The 20667-nt window shown below is 37.8% G+C and overlaps 1 protein-coding gene across 1 annotated transcript in view; it reads left to right on the top strand.

Annotated features, from left to right (window-relative positions):
• The window catches only part of LOC150100229 (uncharacterized), a 119736-nt gene that overhangs the window by 85651 nt on the left and 13418 nt on the right, over positions 1-20667 (top strand). The window contains exon 2 of the mRNA XM_090402397.1: positions 7107-8834. Coding sequence (XP_090258523.1) covers positions 7107-8834 — 1728 coding nt within the window. The remainder of the gene's footprint in view (positions 1-7106; positions 8835-20667) is intronic.

Below are 20667 nucleotides of genomic sequence, written 5' to 3'. Positions count from 1 at the left end.
TAATATAACACTGATTACGAAAATTATAGAAACATTTTTAAAACATTGAGCGAAACGATAGATTTTTATTCCTTTGAAATCTTTCACTTAGTTTGCTGTTTTATTTGAAGGGGTATTTTATTTCTATTCTTCAATATGATCTGATTCTTCATGTTCATCGGATGATGATGAGGGGGTGTATCACTGGTCAGAAGAAGGAGGTGGCTTCGACGATCTCAGTGGTGAAAATCACCAACATCATTGTTGCCGAGGTTATTTCGGTCTAAAATGTGACAGAAACAAAGCATAACATACAGCTGTTAATTAAGTGAATACATTATTTTGTATGTATTCTTTCTGTTAATGTATAAATGAAATCATTATCATAGTTGTTGACACGCGCAAGCTCATCCTATGAGCCTGCGCGTGTCAGGATGGGGTGGCCATTATTGTCAAATGTTTGTATTTGTTCTGTTGCTGGTTTGGCATGTTTTTTGGGATGAAAAACAAGATTTCGGGAAGCAAATATAAGACGAGATAACCTCACCTTTTAACTTTTTATATCTACAGGAAGGATTTATTCTTTGTTCAGTAATTTTCCACCATGCTATGATTCCATTCCATCAAGGATGGAACTTTCCATGGGCTTTTTGTATTCTCCCCCCTCCCCCTTTCCAACCTTCACGTGCGCCTAGAGCAGATAATCAGTGAATCGTGAATGTTTTTACATCTTAACGGACTGCTATTTCTTTGTGTTCCTCATGCGGTACTACTTGCAGTGCAATACGTTCCCGAAATAGAAGGCAAGATATTGTTGCGATATTTTCAGCTCCATGTGTTGAAAGGCGTGGCGCCAAATAGTGTCACTGACCCACTAAGGCTGCAAATTGTGAAAACAACCGAATTGTTTATAACGTAATGATCTGTTTTGTCGTTTAGAGCGAGAAGAAAAAAAAAAAAAACATCGTATACACGTAAGCATGCCCAAATAATTACTCCATTCTAATCTTAACTATAATAATGAAATGATTGCGTGAAATTAGTTTAATATTAATTTCTTTTGAGAACACAGAAGTTTGTAACTGGAACAGTAAATATGAGTTGCTACTAATGGAGCTGTGAGATCCAGTCTATTATAAGTTCCTGTATCTAGCTCTGAATAAATGCAACGTCGAAATATTATTCATTGGGAACTCGAAGATACGTATATACTTTGTAAATGGCTTTATCATGTTAATGTGATTATTGTAAGCGTTTGATCAAATTTACATGAATAAGGGTGTGGTTGGAAGTGACCAGGAGTCTTACAACTTGTAACAATCTTTTGAATCTTTTTTTATTATAAGTGTGGCTGCTCTAGACGTCCGATTCCTTGCTGAACACTTAAAATACATTCTGTAACTTTCCTTCGTAGGTATAATAACGCCAACTTTTCGAACAAAGGAGTTTCGTAAAATGATTACTCGGAAACGTGACGAGATTTATATACGCGTATAAAAAAGGATCTTAAACGCGCCATAGCCGCTAAAAAGAAACGAATAGAAAAGTATATTGGGGAAAGGAGCACCATCAGAGGTTCCAACCGAGTGGTATTCACTGTTGGAACCCCCTCCCCTCCTAACAGCCGCGCCGATAGTCAACACCAATAAGCCAGCGCCCTAAGGGCCAAAAATAGTTCCACTTGCAGTAAAACACCTGCGGTACAGTAACTTATTGCTGTGTTCCGGTGACATGATTGATGTTTCTGGCAGTCATGCGCGCAGCTTATTACAAGCATTAGTTACAGAATCGCGCTGTGCTTTGCTAGCGACTTAAGCCATAGTTTGTTGTTTGCCCGTTACTATGGAAGACATATCGTAAGGTTTAATTTAAGCCACAAGACATTTTCCCTAAAAATAGCCGTCTATATGGTAGTGTGATTGCTGTTTTTACGTATTGTTTCACTTATACCACGTCGCGAGACTGTTACACGTGCATCTCGCGGTGTACATTTCACCACTGAAGATGTCATTAAATTTAAGTGTGCGTGCGCAAGTGAAAAGCGCGCTCAGCCGGGACCAAACGATGTTTTTACCTAAACATATATATTTTATGACAGCCAGTGAAGGAGCTGTTATAGAGCGAAGCATTAAGCGCATACTTTATATCACAATTAAATTTATCTCTGCAGACTTTTTAATAATACAAAATCAATAATTCTGTTGAGGATTTTAAACGACTGGGCATTTCACATTTTTTCACTCGGTGACCTGCATTCATTCGCTTGTTTGATAACACATTCGTTTTCACAAAATGTTTAAGATCGAAGAATGTTTTTAAACACTAGGGGCGCTTCTGATATTGAAGTCGATATTGAGACTTCTTGTATTTGAAATGTCATAGGAATGTTTTTTTTCCTTCCAGCCGGTTCCAAAGTTAGACGATCTTTGGCGCCTTTTTTTCTTTGCCCTTTTCTTTTTTCTGTTTCAGATTTCATTTGAATCATTGCTAATTTAAATTTGTTTTAAATTTGTGTACACACTGAAGTACATAATATAATGTATTGAATTTTCCATATATATATATATATATATATATATATATATATTATTTATTTATTTTTCCCCCCTAAAAGCTTGTTTTGAATTAGTTAATACTTAAGGAATATGTCATCCTCAATCATGTCTAAAAAATCTATGTTGCTCCTGCTTCGATTTTTCCATTATGCCATTGGTACAGGATCAGGGTTAAGTATATCGCGACCGTAGACCAATCATTCTTTATGTTAGTCCCGTCCATCTACGAAAAGGTGGAAACATATATTTTTAGTGTCTTAGATGAGTTCATGACTTAGATCACCCGCAAACTTAGCGCTAGAGATCGAATATGAAACATTTCAATCCATCCATTTTAAGCCTCCAATAAGTCGAATGGCGATCTACACCAGGCGATGAAAATTATTTCCAACGTAAAGATGTTTATGGTCATTCACGCCTACACTGAGATTCGAACCCACAGCCTGTTGGGTCGCTATGCGCTTGGCCAACCAGATACTTGAGAATGAAATAAGATGTGCATGTGCAACAAGTAAGACGTAATGCGTACATACAGCATGAAAATGAACAGTGTTCAACTACATTAATATTAAATTATGGATGCATTTCTAGCTGGTAAGCAAACGTGCAGTTTGCTTACCAGCTTTTTTTTTTTTCTTCTTTTTTTTTCAGAACTATATACATAATTTAAAAAAAATTGTATATAATTTTATTATGTTCATTTTGATATCAGGGTTGATTTTCATCGCTTTAAACTTTGAACAGTATAAATATTTCTCATGAAATCCAGAGATCATCTTTTACAGATATGGATATGCTGTTTCTTTAAGTATAAAAAGATATCTTTCAATCTGGCTTGTAGCCTGTATATAGGAATTGTGAAATCACAAAGCGGGAACTTACCGATTATTTCTAAATTGCCCTTATGGTGGTAGGTTATGTCCCATCATCATCATGGCCCATTCACCCTTTTCAGATCTCTTCAATACCAAACGTTTTTATCCGTTTTTATGTTAAGTAGACAATATCACCGAATGGTGATATTGTCTACTTAACAGATGCCATAATTTTAATTCCATGTTTTTTTTATTCTTGTGCATATTATACAATATGCTGATTTGTGATAGCACTGTATTACAGATAAACCTAAATTGCATACACCTCAATAATGTGTGACCACTCTTGTGATCCCTGGTCAGTCACATGGTGAACCTAGCTAGGCATACTCTCCATCAGTTTGTGCTAATATGAATCAGATATATTGATCCATTCTTCCTTCGTCATGGCCACCGGACTATGTATCATGTTATTGAACACACTACCTTTGTCCGCACCCATCCTTCCAGTTCGTCCGATTAGATGTCGATACTCAGTAGAGGAAATTCAAGTTTTTTTTTTTTTTACATAATTTTCCCCAAACCATATCGCAGTTGCACCTGTAGTATGACACGATGTTCAGAAACATAGGTGGGCTGTATACGAGGGTGGTCTGAAAAGTTCTCGGCCTAACAATGAAAAAAAACGAATTTATAATTTAAAAATTATTAATTCGTTTTTATTCTTCATGCAAAATATATCCTACACGTTCTTTTGAAATGCTTAGTCTTGGCAATGTCACGCACTTTGACTCGCCGGTCATTCAATACCATTACTAAAATTAACACACGTGAACCACAGTAGTAGGTTTTTTATGACGTAAATATTTCGTCCTCGGTATCTTAGGACATCATCAGTACAATACTAGGAAAGGCACAAAGGATAGGGTGCGTACGTACAATGGAATCCAAATTGCGTGCAGTGGCGCGTTGCGGCCTGAACTTAAATTAGATTAAATTAAAATTAAATTATCGTTAAGTTATTTTTACACAATTTTGTATGACAATTTCCCATACTTTAGGGATGGCAAGAACATCATTGCGGTTTAGATTTAGTCTGGGAAGTAGGGCTTCAGCACTTTCTTTATATAAGCGTTCATATTTATATGAAGATCTGTGTAGGAGTTTTTTGTCTTTTCCCAGTGGATCTTGTGGTTTGGATTTTCAACTCCGTGTTGAGCGAGGCGGATATGGTCTTGATGTTCTGAAATGCGTTTAAAAACTGATCTGCCTGTCTGTTAATAAGAGAGTTTACAGGAGCATGGAACCGCATATACGCCAGGTAGTAGCATAGGTGAAAGTTTGTCTTTGGGCGAAGGTAACAGGTTGTGGATCTGGTTGATGTGTTTGTAGGTGGCAGCAGGCAAGATTGTATTTCTTCATGATTTTCGAGAGCCGTTCGGAGATGCCTTTGATATAAGGTATGGGAATCCTATGGGCTTGTTCTTGTCTAGGTTGATGTGTAGAGAACTTGTTGATTTTTTTTTAGTTGTTTTGAGATTGTATCCATTTAGAGTGGCTGTGTTTCTGATTATTTCCAATTCTTGTTTTAGAGAATCCTCGGAGGAACAAACTCTGTATGCTCTGGTTACCAATGATTTAATGATGCCAAATTTTTGAGAGGGATGGTGAGCAGAAGTATGGTGAATGTAGCGACCTGAAAATGTCGGCTTGAATGGAACCGTCTTCTTTTCTTTGGATGTGTAAATCCAGAAAGGTGATGCCCTGTGGAGATTCTTTTTCTAATGTAAATTTGTTGCGTGGATGAAGAAGGTTGATTTTTTCTAAAAACTTAAGTAGCTCTTGTTTGGAATGACTCCAGACTGCGAAGATATCATCGACATATCGAAGTCAGAGTTTTGGTTTGGGTTTAAACGCAAGAATTTTTTCTTCATGATGTTCTATAAACAGGTATGACAAGGGGGACCCCCATTGCTGTTCTCTCCTCTTGATTGTAGATTTTTCCTTTCCATGTGAGGTAACCCACTACTGTGGTTCACGTCTGTTAATTTTAGTAATGAATTCTCCACAGGTTTCTCTATATAATCAAATCCTGCATTTGATCAATGCTGGTGTTGTTACACTTTTTGCTCGTCCTTCACGTGGATATCATCTTCAAGGCTGGTACGGCAACGTTTAAACTCGGCAGCTCATTTCTTAATTGTCGAAAACGAGGGAGAAGAGTGCCCATAAACTTTTATGAACTTCAAATGAATTTCTTTTGGCGTTAAACCTTCTTTTACAAAGACTTTTATAACCGCACGATACTCAATTTTCAAGGAATACAGACAACACTTTTGCTTCACAGACAGCTGTATAAAACAAACTACTTGATAGAATGACTTGCAATTTCACGTGGATGCTTATGACAGATATACCAACTTAGGAGGAAAAAAATCGTGCCGATAGTGTTGCCATCTATGGTCGAGGCCGAGAACTTTTCACACCACCCTCGTAAAACCACCAAATTAGGAAGCGCTGCATTATCCATAAGTGTTTCATATTAGGAGAAACAGCTCTAAACTAGAAGTTTGTTTCTGTCAACAAACTTCAAGTTGGGGTGTACTCGGTCATATGGCTCTCTCCATTCATTCACTGCACGAACGCCACCAATCGGAAAGAGGGTGTTGGCGTAGTTCGTTGTTCCATATTACTGACAGCCAGCCATCTGCAGACCAGTTGCAGTGTTCTTTACACTAGTATAGTCGGTTGTTGGTATTTTACTTATGTGCAACTACCTCTTCTTAAAAACTGAGATTGGGTAGTGGGTTCATAATTTTCTGCTACTGACCTGAACCCTTGTAGATCGAACTTTTGGTTGTAGTTTCTACATTGGAACCCCTCCGCCCCCAAATATCTGTACCTCTTTGTTTCTTGGTGTTATCTTCCTAGGTCTTTTCCTGTTGTCTTATTTAATTTTAGATGGTGCAGTCTTTTGTCAATATCATGAACGGATAAGTCATTGATTTTCTTTTGAGAATTACACCTCTGTCGAATTTTTTTAATCTACATACGTTGACAGTATCCAGATGGCTAGTAGACTTCTGAATATTTTTGTATACCATGCATAGCAGTATAGATCATGCGCGATCTGTTGATTTTCAACATGGGGATTGTACACATGGCTTTAAACCACGAATGCTAATGTTGTTGCATCTCAAGCATCAGTCGCCTGTGATATCTCTCTCTCTCTCTCTCTCTCTGAAAGTAGTCGACTCTGGAAGACACAAAAGGGATTATTAAATGCTTCAAGACGAAATTCTTTAAGTAATTGTAATGCGCAAATAAAAGCAACTTGAAAAAGACCGTCTATATGTGCACGTACTCCCACTCATCCACATACATACACACAGAGAGAAACATAAATAGGGACACGCACATTTATTGATCATTTGCATTCCTGGTATTTCTCATTGCAGATCTTTTGACAGTTTGCTTTCCATTTGTTTGGATTCAACTTGGCCTCTGAAAAGATTATTATGCATTAATAAGATTTTTAACGTCTTTACATTGAGAAAGACGAAGTGCTTTTATTGTGTGTGTGTGGCAGTTCTCATAGACTAATAGTAGTTAACTTACTGATGTAATTATATTAAACATGTTTTGCGAATAATTTAAATTTTATTATATTTTGTTACTTTGAATATAATTTAAATATAAAATATATGTTCCATTACACATCTAATGGTTTGTTTTATATAATTTTTTTCTCTAATAGAAAGCAAGCAAACGACCCTCAGAAGGTCAGTTAGATTCAGCAGTTGATGGCCTGGCTGACGAATTAGAGCATCAGTCCAAGGTTCCCCGTAACAGCAGCACCCCAGATAAGGGGACTCGCACCAGCACATCTCAAGAACAGTCGAACATTCCTAGTTTCTCAGTTCAAATCGTGCAACAGTTCACCAGCTCAAATACCTCACAGCTCCAACATTCTCAAACTATTCAGACGAACGTTACTGTGAAAGCCCTTACCGGCAACATAAAATCTTCAAATTCTCCGGTTGCGTCCGCATCTAGCAGTATTTCAACTGGCGGTTCTTCAAGTGTGCAAAAAGAAGCGCTTCAGGGAACTTCTATATCTGTAGGAACCAACGTCGAGTGCAAACAAGAAAAGGAAACTGATCTCAATCAGTGTAGCAATCACAATATAAACAGCAATAGCGAAATTCGCCTCAACAGTGCGGGGGCCCCTCAAGACGACAGTGAGAATTCTAATGGGGGTAGTAGTGGGGAAAGGTTCTCGGACACATTTCCAAGTTTGAGCTTTTCTGAAGATGGTACTGACGATGTTATTCATCCCGACATTTTGAAACGTCTCATAGACGATGTTCTAACCAATTCTTCAGATCTTATGAAAGACTTCAACTTTGAGGACAGTGTCAGTAGTGTTAAGGATCAGGAGGACACAGAAAAGGACACAGGCAGTCCTGGTAATGCAATAATGGATATGGGGAAAGCCATAACGAACACTTCTTCTTCCCAGCTTCATTTCCCATCTGCTCCTTCCATGATGCCATCTTTCTCTACAGCGCAAGCGCAATGTCCGTCGACTTTGTTTGACCCTGCAACCACCTGTAGCAATCTGGGGACCATGGTTACGTCAACTACCACCACCCCATTCCCTCCACAAAGAATGCCAGCCTATACGTCTAACATAGGGATGAGTACAGGATTGGGACTGGATTTTAAACTTACCGAACCAAGTCCTGCGGCTTTAACATTGAAACAAATGGCCGAACAACACCAGAGCATGCAACAAAAGCAGCAGCAGCTGGGACTGCGGCTTGGTTCTCCGCATTCTAGATCTGCTTATGGACATGATACGTTTACGGACCCTCTATCGTTGTCGACTGTTCGCTCCAATTTTATCAATGGGTCAGCATCAAACATGAACTCTTTGCCAAAAGGACCCACGCCTAATATATTTCCTACGATGGGATTTACTCAACAATCAGCATATAGTGCAGTAAGGCCTAATGGAGGTATATTTAAACAAGAAGGGGGCGTGTTTAGTAGCATCGGGACTCCTGCAGGAATGGGCCACATGCCGGATGTAGACTTACACAAGAGACAGACAATGCATCTGCAGCAGCACTTGCAGAGACTTCCGGATCCCAAGTCCGGAAATGTCGTGCCAACGTATGCTGCTAGTAGTCCTGATCAAAAGCCACCACTAGGAGGCAGTGCCAACACTCCCGCGTATGGTGCCACCCGTCCTCTTTCCCATTATACCGATCCCACAATTAGCGGTGCTACGATACATAGTCCAACTCCTGGCACAATTCCAATAACGACTCAGTTTTTGAGAGGTTCCACGCCTGGAATAACTCCACCCCCTCCAAACCAACAGTTTGGATCACCAGGACCACGTCCTCCATCAGCACCTGGACTGCAGATGAACCAAAGTCAACAGCTACAAATCACACCTAACAGCCAGCAGTTACAGGTAGGTACTTTGTAGTAAAAAGAGAGGATGCTTTCGCTAAGTTGATCTTAGTTAGCCGAATACGTATAAATACATACAGCTCCCGAATACATATAAACTGTATGTATTCGGGAGCTGTGTTATTAAAATTAAAATGTTAGTAAATCTGTTACGTTCACTTTAATACAGAAGCTTGAATGATATTTAAATTTGGAGGTTTTAATTAAAAAAAAAAAAAAAAAAATTAAATCTTTGACAGTTTTCACTGTCAACGACATGGTGATGTCGACTATAATGTGTTCAACTTTAAAATAATTTTAAGTGGTGTATGTAGAAATTTTAAGAAACGATGATAAATATGAAAGTAGAAATACTTCAGATTTTTTTATTTTTTTTACATAAATGTCAAATTCCTGTCATTTAAGATCATAAATGATTAAATTTTAGTCACTTTATTAATCCTTGATTTGAAATCGAATCAAAGGACGAAAAACACAGTCCTCGAGCATGGGATCTTTTGCACCACCACCACCACCGAGGTAACTCGTAATAAAGTGGATAAAGTCCTTATCATTTGAATAAATGCATTTTTCTCATTCTTTGAGAAATGAATATTCTATCCTAATACATAATTATGCTTGGAGTTTTTGTTAATTAAAAGTCGCCGTGCTTAACCATACGTACAAACTGATTAACCAGTCTTCTTGGAGCCTTTTGAAATCTGGATGAATAAGTTGATTAAAACTCCTCAGAAATGCTTGATTTGGCCATAACCTCTAGCTATGGTTCTTGAAAGAAAGCCTCATAATTTGTTTCAGAGACATAGCATAATCCCAAATTTTCTATGAAATTTGGTAGATTTGAAGGTAACCTTGCTGATGCTATGATTTTCATGTCGAATGAATCTGACAGCAGATTTCATGAAATGAAATGGCTCCGGATGGAGAATTTATACGCTGTTTATACTTGTATTCCTTTATTCATATCAAAAGCTCGATTCTTTCAGAGATCAGAGTTTGACCATACATATCATCCAAATGGAGGATCATTGTCAGTGAATCCTCTTTTCCATTTGAATTTCTTATGCGGAAATTCCATTCCCTCCTCAGTTCTTCTGTTAATTATAGGGTTGATCCTATCTCGTCTGTTATATCCAAGTGGAGAATGTGCGCGCGCATTTACCGACTGGTTTGCCTGTTTTGCAAAAAAGAAAAACTTGGATCTCCAGGAAGATCTTCAGGTTCCCGAGTTTGTCGCCCCTCTCAATACACACCAAAAATACTACAAAAAGTAAAAACAACGTAGGGGGAAATAATTTTTGAAGTGAAACTTTAATTTCAACATTCTAAAATTGTTATTTTTCTTGCTTTTCTGTTAGCAAAATTGTCGATGATATTGGCGAAGTCTATTTCATAGTAATGTACGTAATTCTTAATCAGTTTTAATTTAGAAAAACTCCTCTCACAACTAGCAAAACTTACAGCAATTGTGAGGAAAATTCGCTGTAGTATTACAATAGTTGGAACTGAATTCTCGAGACTGTATTTTAGAATTTAACTGCAAAAGTTCAAAAGGGTTAAAAGTGCCGCCCGGGGCGGACCTCCCCGTCCGCCCCTAGCTACGTCACTGTTGTTATATATTAGTGTCTTAACCACCTAATTACAACACATTTATAGGATGGCTCAGGGAATGTTTGTGTCTCAGGTATCATTACCTCCTTCTCATCACTGAAGTACGGATGAGTGCTATAATCTCTCTGAACATCTTTACTCATCATTTATATCCACCTGCAGCAATTTTTTTTTTTTTTTTTTTTTTTTTTTTTTAACGCTGGATTTGGACGCCATCATCAGCAACCGTGCGTACCGATCTTAAGATTATTCTAAGGACTTGAGTAGTCCGTAGTAAGTTCTTCAACCCCGATTCTTTCGACCTGGAGTTCAGGTGTTTGAATTCCATAGCCTCGGTTTTCAAAGGGCTACTTGTGTATGCAAGGCAAAGAAAGCTTATTTCGAACTAGCATGGTAGTAAAGAGCTCTCCGCGATTTGACATAGGACCATTGGTAAATTGTGATATGAGGTGACGTATGTGGTCTGTTGCACGTGCAGTTGTAGTTCCATTAAAAAAAAAAAAGTTGAATAACAGCATGATTAATCCACCAATGTAACAGTTGCGACATGGTTGGATGAAATGGGATTGCAAAAGTTAAAACGGGTCAGCACAGTTTCCACCTGAATCCAAAAGAACACCGTGAAGAATAATGTAGATTGTGGATAGGACCAGCGTTTCATTACAAAAACTGATCGCCATGGTGGCAGAATTGACCAAAATACCTATTCAATACATCCTGGACAGAGCGGTATTTTATTTAATCTCGTTCAGGAGTGTACCGAAGCTTTTGAAAATAAAGTGATAATGGAAGTGTTTGCATAATATAATATACAGTATGTGTGTGTTTATTTATTTCGGTCTGCTGGATATCGGATAATATCTTCTATGAATATTGATATATATAAAATCTAATTTTGGTTATTATTGAAATTTCCATTTAGATTCGGTGTCTTGATATGGTAGTGAAAAATAAGGATTTACATCTAGAGTCGTTTTATGTTTAGCAAACTCTACAAGACTGTCAGTAACTGGTTGAATAACGCTAAAAGTGGGACAAACCCTAAACATGATTTAATGAAAATAAAGTAAATAAAAATGGCGTCTTAGACACAGAAAAACGATTGTTATGCCACTTGTGCTGCCTGTTTTTTTATATTAGTTACATCTCTACCAAAAATAATAATGTTTGACTAACAACATAAAAGTTTATGCCAATTTTATGTTGCATCGAATTAGCCTACTTGACCATTTGAAATGTACAGACAAACCGGCAATAAACTTTTAAGACAGGCACGTGTCGCATTTCGCGTGTTGCCTTTTTTATTTTTATTTTTTTTTTTTGTTCGTGATTACTTTTATTTATTAAATGAGCTCTTTTTCTATCGTCTGCCACTTTTTCTTTTATTCGCTTCACGTGACTATATTCAATTGCTACGACACGTTGCCATGCAAACGGTTCCTCGACTTTGCACTTGATTAAAGACAAGAAAGTAATAATTCACCTATTATCAACGGCAAACTCGATATTCTTAGCTGCAGCCACGACAGACGCTGGCGATAAAAGTTACTGCTAGCAATTCTACTACTTCAATGCTCCTTGTTGTCTGATTCGATAACTATGTAGAGGTATCGCGTTTCACTGAAAGGTTTTGAATTGCTGAGAATAATAAAAATCTAAAGACAGATGTCCATTGTAGCTATTATAATAAGAGTTTTTGCAATTGACAAATTATACTTATTTTTATTTATCTTTTTGTTCAACTCGCCATAGTTTTTGCATTCATATTTATGGAAATAATTTATTTTACTCTTTTGCAGAAAGTGAAAAGAATCACTGTTTTGCATTGGTTGGTTTTAATAGCGCTATTTATGACCCTGTGATGTTTAACTGATAACATACTATGAAGTACAGTTTTAATGGGTTTCTTTCTGGAGGGGCGGGGTAAGCTTGTAACACGGAAGTTTGGGGAAAAACATTTAATATTTTAATTTTAGTTATCTAACTAAATTTAGTTATTCATTAAATGAGCTTTTTTTTCTATCGTCTGCCACTTTTTCTTCTATTCGCTTCACGTGAGTATATTGAATTGCTATGATACATTGCCATGCAAACGATTCCTCGACCATTATGATTCGGCAGTCAAATTTGGGAGAAGATAATTGGAAGAATGAGACTTCATTTATATTATTATTATTATTCCAAGAAAGACAAGACAATCTAATAAGCTGAAAATCCGAAATAGTTTGTTTGAAAATTCAAAATGAAAGATGACAAAAGTTGAACCGTAAACTGTAGTTCATATTTCGAGTTTTAACGGAAACGGATGAATTGAATTTAGGGGTTTTTTGTATTTAAATTTGATAATTAAATTACCAGTTTTCCACTTATCTATTAATACGAAGGTCAACTCCCCCCCCCCCAAGACAGAATTTTGCTTTAGTATTTATTTAATACTGATTTTATTATGTATAAAATGCCGGACTGGTTGGCCGAGTGGTTAGCGTACCCATTCTGCCCAGCAAGCTACTGGTTCGAATCCTGCCGTGGGTCAGGATGCTTGTGACCGTCTTTAGGTCGGAAATGAATTTCCTCGTCCGATGTGACCCCCCACCCCTCTAATAAGAGATCCCAAATGGCTTGAACTCCCATGTTTGGTCTCTAGTAGGTTTCCGGATTATGTAAAAAAAATAAATAAAAATATTTAACGAAATAATGAAGTGAAACGCGGCCAACTGCGCTACTCCTATGCTATAGGTTTACAACTTTTCTTGGCTGGGAGTCAAAGAAAAGATTCAAACCTTAGAAGAATATTACAGAACTTAAAGCACCTAACAGTGATAAATACTTTAAGTTTTTAAAATTTCAACAAACTCTTTTAACATATTATCATCAAGATTACAGCTGTGCATCCAAATATAGCCGAATTTTATTTAAATTACGTATAACTATTTCATTTTGTTTCATTGAAGTCGAACAACAAAAAAAAATCGTTTTCAAGAATCATCCCCAATATCAATTTACATGCAATGCCGCGCCATCTGTGCTGAGGCAGCTTAAGTTACAGCTTTCCCCCCCCCCCACCTCCGTACATAAATAACCACTCGAAGTCGAACTGTTTAAAAATTGTGTGACCGTAGATTTTTGTCTTTTGTTCATAATTGATTCCGTGAAAGAAGTGACGGGCGGCAGTCCGTTTCAGAAACCACGTGATTTCGGCGCGGTCAGTGAACGTGGTGGTTGCCTACGAAGGTCAGATAATAAAACGGGAGGAAATAACGGGCACAAACGAAATCACAGAGGCAGCTGTGCTATACGTTGTGTGTGTGTTCAAAAACGTGCTGCTTACCAAGAGTCCAATCAGCCTCGGCTGACCACCAGAGCAACGGACTGCATTTACTGGCCACTCAAGGCAGAACGCGGGCGTCACGTAATGGACTCTCTCTTTCTCTCTCTCTCTTCCCCCGAAGTGCCGCAGCGACGTCTGGTCCTGTTGATGTTGCCAGTGATTCATGCAGCCAACTGATGGCATTAGTGTCTCCTTTCAGGGGAAAATGGTCGCCGACTGCTTCGCGTTTCTGACCCTGGGGCCTCAGCCAGAGAGTTCCATTATCAGCTACGAGGGGAGGCACGTGGACCTTGACCCGTGTGGGACATGTTTAACAGTGGACGAGCGGAGACGACTTTACCGACTTGCGTTATAATTATTGGTGTTGTCACAAAGAGCAACCGGGCACTTCTCCGTATTAAGCCCAGTTTGTCAGCGTTTAGTTGAAATACGATAAAAGTCTAGAGAAGGTGCGAGTGTGGCATTCCATACGGTACCCGAAGGTCGGAGCATTAGACGCATTCCATTATATTGCGCACGTGCCCCCCATTGAATATACGGCTATGGTTTAAAAAGAGTCGACCGATAAATCTACATACGCAGCGTCATCTTTGTTTGCCAAACGGACATTTTTATAACAAGTTACGGTTCTGTACCGTGTTTGTTTTGTCCCCCCTCTCTCTCTCCTTTCTTTGTGCTCTGATTCCGAAATTTATTAATTGATTTCACGAACAGGAAAAAACAACTTAATTGAACGATTTTTTTTTTAGACATTTATTGTCGAAAATATATTATTTATCTGTTTCAATTAACATTTAAAATACGTTTCCATAGAATTGGGTGCATCCCCCCCCCCACTTTTGTCACGAATGGTGTATTCTAGTTCCTAACCGGACGCACCTAACGTGTTGACAGTTTATGGAATGCTGACAATGTCGCTCTGTAACAGTATGTGTAGGTTACGGTTGCTAAGCGACCAGAACTATTTAAATATATTGGAACGATTATTGAAAAGATGGATGCGCTTTTTAAAATAGGTAAAGATTATATGCGGGTTGTGATCATGACCATGTATTCAACTTTAACTCTTATGTCGGTTTAATTTACTTTTTTTTAATCAAAATTTATTAGCCACCAGAACCAAATAGTTGTTAGTGGCTAATAAATAACCAGTTTTTGATTGTTCGTTTAAATTGCAATTAAATGAAATTCGAAGTACATCCTTATAAAAAAAAAAAAATCAACAGAAGTAATTTTAGAGCAATATTTGATTATTTACATCGCATTTTTTATTTAACAAGCGCTTACCAATTACATAGAAGTAACTCCAAGTTTCTAGTCCATGCGTATTAATGATCTTTTAAGTAGGTGGTGCTGATGTTTTGTGTGTACACTTCATGTTTATCTATTTTATTAGTAAAAGGGTGGGGGGGGGGGCTACGTAATTATGCACTAATGGCGAATTCGAGATTAAGATCTTCGCGTTTACACTTTGGAAGATAGCACCTCTATCCATCACTCTGTAGATATTTTATATATCGCCACTAGCAGTAGCTACCATCGTGTGAACTCTTCTCCCTTGTGTAGCCACGTCTCCTATAACGACGAGATAAAAATAACTGGTGAACAGGGTAATTGTACTCAATGTTCCATCATTGTCATCTGTTCCTAATAAATCACGGCTCAGAGTCATTAAATCATTCTGGGATGGTCTGCAAGTTTCGAATTAGCACGTTCTGTTGTGTGGTGTAATACAAAGTGATAGAGGGCGGGGGGGGGCTTTCACTGAGTTAGTTGATTCATTTTAGCTTATCAGGTGGTGTCGGAGACAAATTAACTAATTTGCCGATCAAATTACTGTCAGTTTTATGAAAATAAAATCGAAAATACAAGTATGGCTCGTATAACTAACATCAAATACTTGTTAGCATAGAACAAGCGTTAAGGTTTCCCGATAGGGGGCGTTTTGATGGTTCTGTTAATTATGAATCCGAATGCTATATTTCTAAGAGGATGTTTTTTTTGAAATTTTTCAATGACTTCGTCAAAATGGGGGAGTGAGGAATAAAAAAAGGTTCCAATTGAACTGTACATAGCTGTCTTCCTGTCATTTGTTCAATTTGACCTCCCAGAATTCATCATCCGTGTTACCAAATCCTGGACGTTATGGGGAAAAGCGAATGGGGATAGGATAGTGAAGTAAATTACTCTTTGACATTACAGTTAACGTTCTTCTAAATAACAGCCATTAAAGTGCACTTCTACCTCGTCCACTATAATTTTTGTGATGGTGATAGCAGTCACACAACGCCTCTTTCTGCTATTCGATAGAATGCTTGCTGGAAGCGATTGTAGCGCCACCCACGAAACTAAAACAAACTGGACGGCTTGAGCTCGATATGTAATAAACTGTAAAGTTCGGTATTATGTGTTGTGTGGCGCCTTCTCGCCGATATTTGTTTTGCTTTGGGCGCCATCTGTTGGTAGTGTTTGTAACTACATTTTTTAAAAACACTTTTTTGCGATTCCTTTTAAAAACTAATTTGTAATAGTTGGGTGTCCCCCTTCTAATTTTATTTAAAATTGTATAAAAATAGCTGAAGATTGTTATTTGAGAGGAATAAATTTTACCTTTTTGTAATTTACTTTTTACCAACTTTTCCAATACTTTAACAACCACTTTCGATATTAATTAGTCTGCTACCTCTGTCTCGGAGCCACTTTTATGCAATGGTACTATCTTACCCCTCCTTCCACCCCCTTGGATCTCTGTCAGAGCTGAGACTTAGATTGAACAATTTTGTCAAAGATAATTCCAATTCTTTTACACATTTACGTATTACACAGGCTGATATACCATCCAGTCCCACAGCTCTGTTTACATTCATATTTTTTAATATGCTGAACACCTCCTGTGCATCTACCTCAATTTTGATTTGTGCCTCTGTAAAATCACCACCTTTGCAAAGTGATCAACTATTTCTTTTGGTTGTCACCTTCCTATCCTGAGCATTGTTTAAAGTCATCCTACCATTGTCATTTTCCCTCTTACTTGCTACATAACCAAAATTTTGTATTTATTTTGACATGCTTGGCTAATTCTCTCATAGTCTGATTTGGCCTTCTACCCTACTAGTCATCCTTCTTGCTTGCATTTTGTACTGCTCATGAGTACGCTGATCACTCTTTTCCTTATTTCCTCCACAACGTTTTTCTTTTCTTGCAGCTCTTGCTTTATATCTCTACTCGTCCACTTAATTCCAACTTCTTTATCCTCCAGACCTTGGGTATGCAGTATGATACTGCTACTCTCAAGCAATTCTGACCACTTGACATGCAATACTGACATTCTTTCCTTCAAGCCATCGCACTATTCCAAGATGACTCCTGAGTCTCTCATAATCACCAGCCTTATAATTGAACATAAACAAAACATCAAGATCATATTTTGATATTTTTCCATTTGCTCCAGTGGGCACTGCTACATTCAGGTCGGAACATTCACTTCTCTTTTTTTTTATTTTATATATATATATATATATATAATATTAGAACGATGGTGTCCTTTTGGGTGGAAAAACCTGGTTCTCATTCATTCAGAAGCGGCAGGATTTCTTTTTCCGACTCTCTCAAAGCAGGCAAACCAGCTGGTGAACACACGCACACAGTTAACAGTTATGACGTAGTCATCTGATAGCCTGAATTGCTTTGGATAACATCGGACAACAATACCCAGCCAAAAAAAGTGTGTGTGTGTATGTGTATGGGAGGGGGCGGAGATTAGTTTTATCTCAATTTCACACCTCACAAATATAAGAAATTACTCGAAGGACTAAAATACGATTGTTCTTTACATGGTAAGGTCACACTTTATTCTGGCTTAATTAGGAAATATGGTAAAAGACTCCGCGTTGTAAGTTTTTGTTTTTACAATGAAAGACAACTGAAGTTTTTTTTTTTTTTCTGTTGCTTCTTCAGGTGTGGAGGAAAACAAAAATGCTACTTTGAAGTTACAAAGATGCTTCATTTAGACGGATGTGATGCAATACTTCCTTGAAATCTACAATTCCATGACGTAATATATAAATGACATCGTTGCCGTGTATGTATGTACCGTGTCCTAAGGGTCATGCGTGTATTTTCATGAGAAAGAAAGTAAGGAACACCACGAGAAGAAAAGAGAATCTTTCTTTTCCAGATTAGTTGACTGATCAAAAGGTAGTGGAATTATTTAAATTATTTTATCAAAAGAAAACCTAGAGGTAATAGACATAGTTTTCTGGTACAAGGATGTCGCAAATCTTTCTTCAATAGTGAAGAAAGATATCAATAACAAGACAGTTCCTCAAAAATATCGCCAATAAAATATCTTGCTACCCTGGACAGCAGCAGATGAATGTATGAAGATAAAGAATAAGATTCTTCCGAACGAATTACAACCTTTTGAAGCACCGGTGTAGAGATTTGTAATTCCAAACAGTAACAACATCCTCCCTCCTCCAGGTGGGTGTAGAACATGCAAGACATCGGTAATAATGCATGGCTCTGTTCCCATAGATTTCTACACTACGTTCTGGCAGAATGAGATCTAGGGTGTGTGCCATGTTCTACCTTAACCAACAACAATGTGTCTGCTTACAACGCAGACAACTGCTTAACTATACTGAACAATGAATTACACGCGTGCTAAACAATAAACAGATAACAACGTGTAAGTGATTGCTCTCGGGATAGTCCCGCCTGGCAACGCAATTAGGAGAAGAAAACGGAATGCATTTCTGTATTTTCAACACACTAAGGGAATATTAATTTCTCTCATTAACAAAGAAGGCCACGTGTAGGTGATGAGCGGGTAGAGCCCCGCTAGAGAACGGCCGTTTTAATTATCTGCTTCATCCAGAATGTAACCCGGTAGCGTCCGCCACACGAAATACAGCAGGGGACCTCCCAGGTGTTTAGTATGCCTTCCCACCTCTTATATTCATCGTTTTGCTTCGGAATCAGCTCCCTGGTGTGAGTGACAGCGTTCTGACATGTTCTAAAGTCTCGCGCTTGGCTCTGCGCCCTGGCCGTTACGAGCGAGAAACGATTTAGGATTCACGGCACGGATCGTCACGTCGACTCTAGAAATGCGTTCCCGTGGCCTCCCGATATTCGATTCGCCGACCTGTCTGAAGAAATGGCGTTCGGTGTGTACAGGGAACAGACACATCTCCAGGTGGCTGTTAACCACACCTCCATCACACCTGCAAACAAATACGGCCGGTTGATATGTCGCTGTGGATGACATTACGGAGTGGGTGGGGGGGAGGAGAAATGTAGATATTGCTCGAGTTGATTTTACGGCTTGCAAAGATACGGCCGAGATGCCACAACTTAAATGACTTTTGAAATCCTGTTATTCTCGACAGTAGGGAAGATTTGACCACATGCTTTTGGCCCCCTGATGGTGTTTTGCACATGAAGGAAGTATTTATGAACAAAGGGTGTTTTTATTGCTGGAATATGAACTAGAAGAATGAGTAAGCTTTAGTTTTTCTTTTTCTTTATTCCCATCATCTTCTTCCTCGACTTAAACCTGCAAAACTCGCCATTCAAGTTTTAGCTTCAATGGCGTACTCTCGTGCGCGCTCATCCCACAGTGCTCCTGGTTCTCTGTGGCCAAAGATTTATTGCAAGCGTAAGGCCTTCCTATCCTCTCGTGCCACAGAAGTAAGCTCGAACTTTCATCTAAACTACTTTCCGAGCAATGTTGTAGATAATAATGGGGTAATAAATCTTTTCGTTATGAAAAATACTTCTTTGATGAAAATATTTTGAATATTATTATTAATGTAATATTAGTTTTCCCAATTTTGAGGCTTCTGTAAATTGACCATCGAAGTAATAGTAAATCTTTAATATAAATAATAATAATCTTCCATATGTGATTGTGGACTGACTCCGTCATTCGAGTTTTCCACCTTCCACAAAGCCTCCACGTTATCTACACTAGATTAAAACCATTCTAAAGACACTCTTCACACACATTGTTGGTACCATCGGGATAGTACGTCGTTAGACTCTCAATAATAATAACGCTTGATCAGAAGTCCCCGAAATCACTGACCAAAAGGGGCTCGCATTACCCCATACTCGGAAAAAAAGATACCATGGATTCTATTTTTCCGCAATTGTGAAAGATTTTGGTTTTCATACTGATAAATTGCTTTGCATCCAATTTCGTAGACATTTAAAAAATCTTTCAGTACTTGGCCAAGACGTAATTTTTGATGCCGAGTTGACCGATTTTGAGTTTGACAGTTAAAAGCAATTAACATCTTTTATAAGAAAATCATTCATTTTAATTGTTTACTATGTGCAAGACGTTCGCTTATGATTCAGGATTACTGAGATTTCGTAAGTGTAAAAGGTTTATATTTCCCGTCAGTGTGTACATTATATCCGGGCACTAGATGGACAGATTTTATTGAAATTTGGTATTCAGAATCCTTGCAGAAATTAGTACAAAAGCCACTTTTTTTTTTTTTTTTTAAGACCAAACGAATCTGAACATATTTATTAGTAGTTATATTTTTATATATGTTCCCGTTTAAATATCCATTCCGGTAATTGTGGAAGTTCGTGTCTGTAGAACATCCACCAAAATAATTAAATCAATAGTAAAAGTGTATTTATTAGTAAGAGGTGATAGAACTTTTTTGGAGTCCAGAATTTCTGACTATGGAGTTTCATTGCCAAAAAATAACGATTTCTTTTATATTACACCTAACATAGAAGAAAATAGTACGAAGCTACTTTTAATTTTACACAGATTTGTATTATGAGGTAAATAATAATGGGATAAAATTGCGAAACAATCCATTGTAATCAATATCCGTGCAGAAAACAAACAAAAAAAGGTTCAAGTTTCAAT

Source organism: Typopeltis vanoorti, chromosome 13, assembly GCF_054136105.1.
Source record: "Typopeltis vanoorti isolate ZY-2024b chromosome 13, IOZ_Tvanoo_1.0, whole genome shotgun sequence".
Lineage (NCBI taxonomy): Eukaryota > Metazoa > Arthropoda > Arachnida > Uropygi > Thelyphonidae > Typopeltis > Typopeltis vanoorti.
The sequence above is the reverse complement of the archived record's forward strand: the minus strand, read 5'-3'. Positions and strand labels throughout refer to the sequence as shown.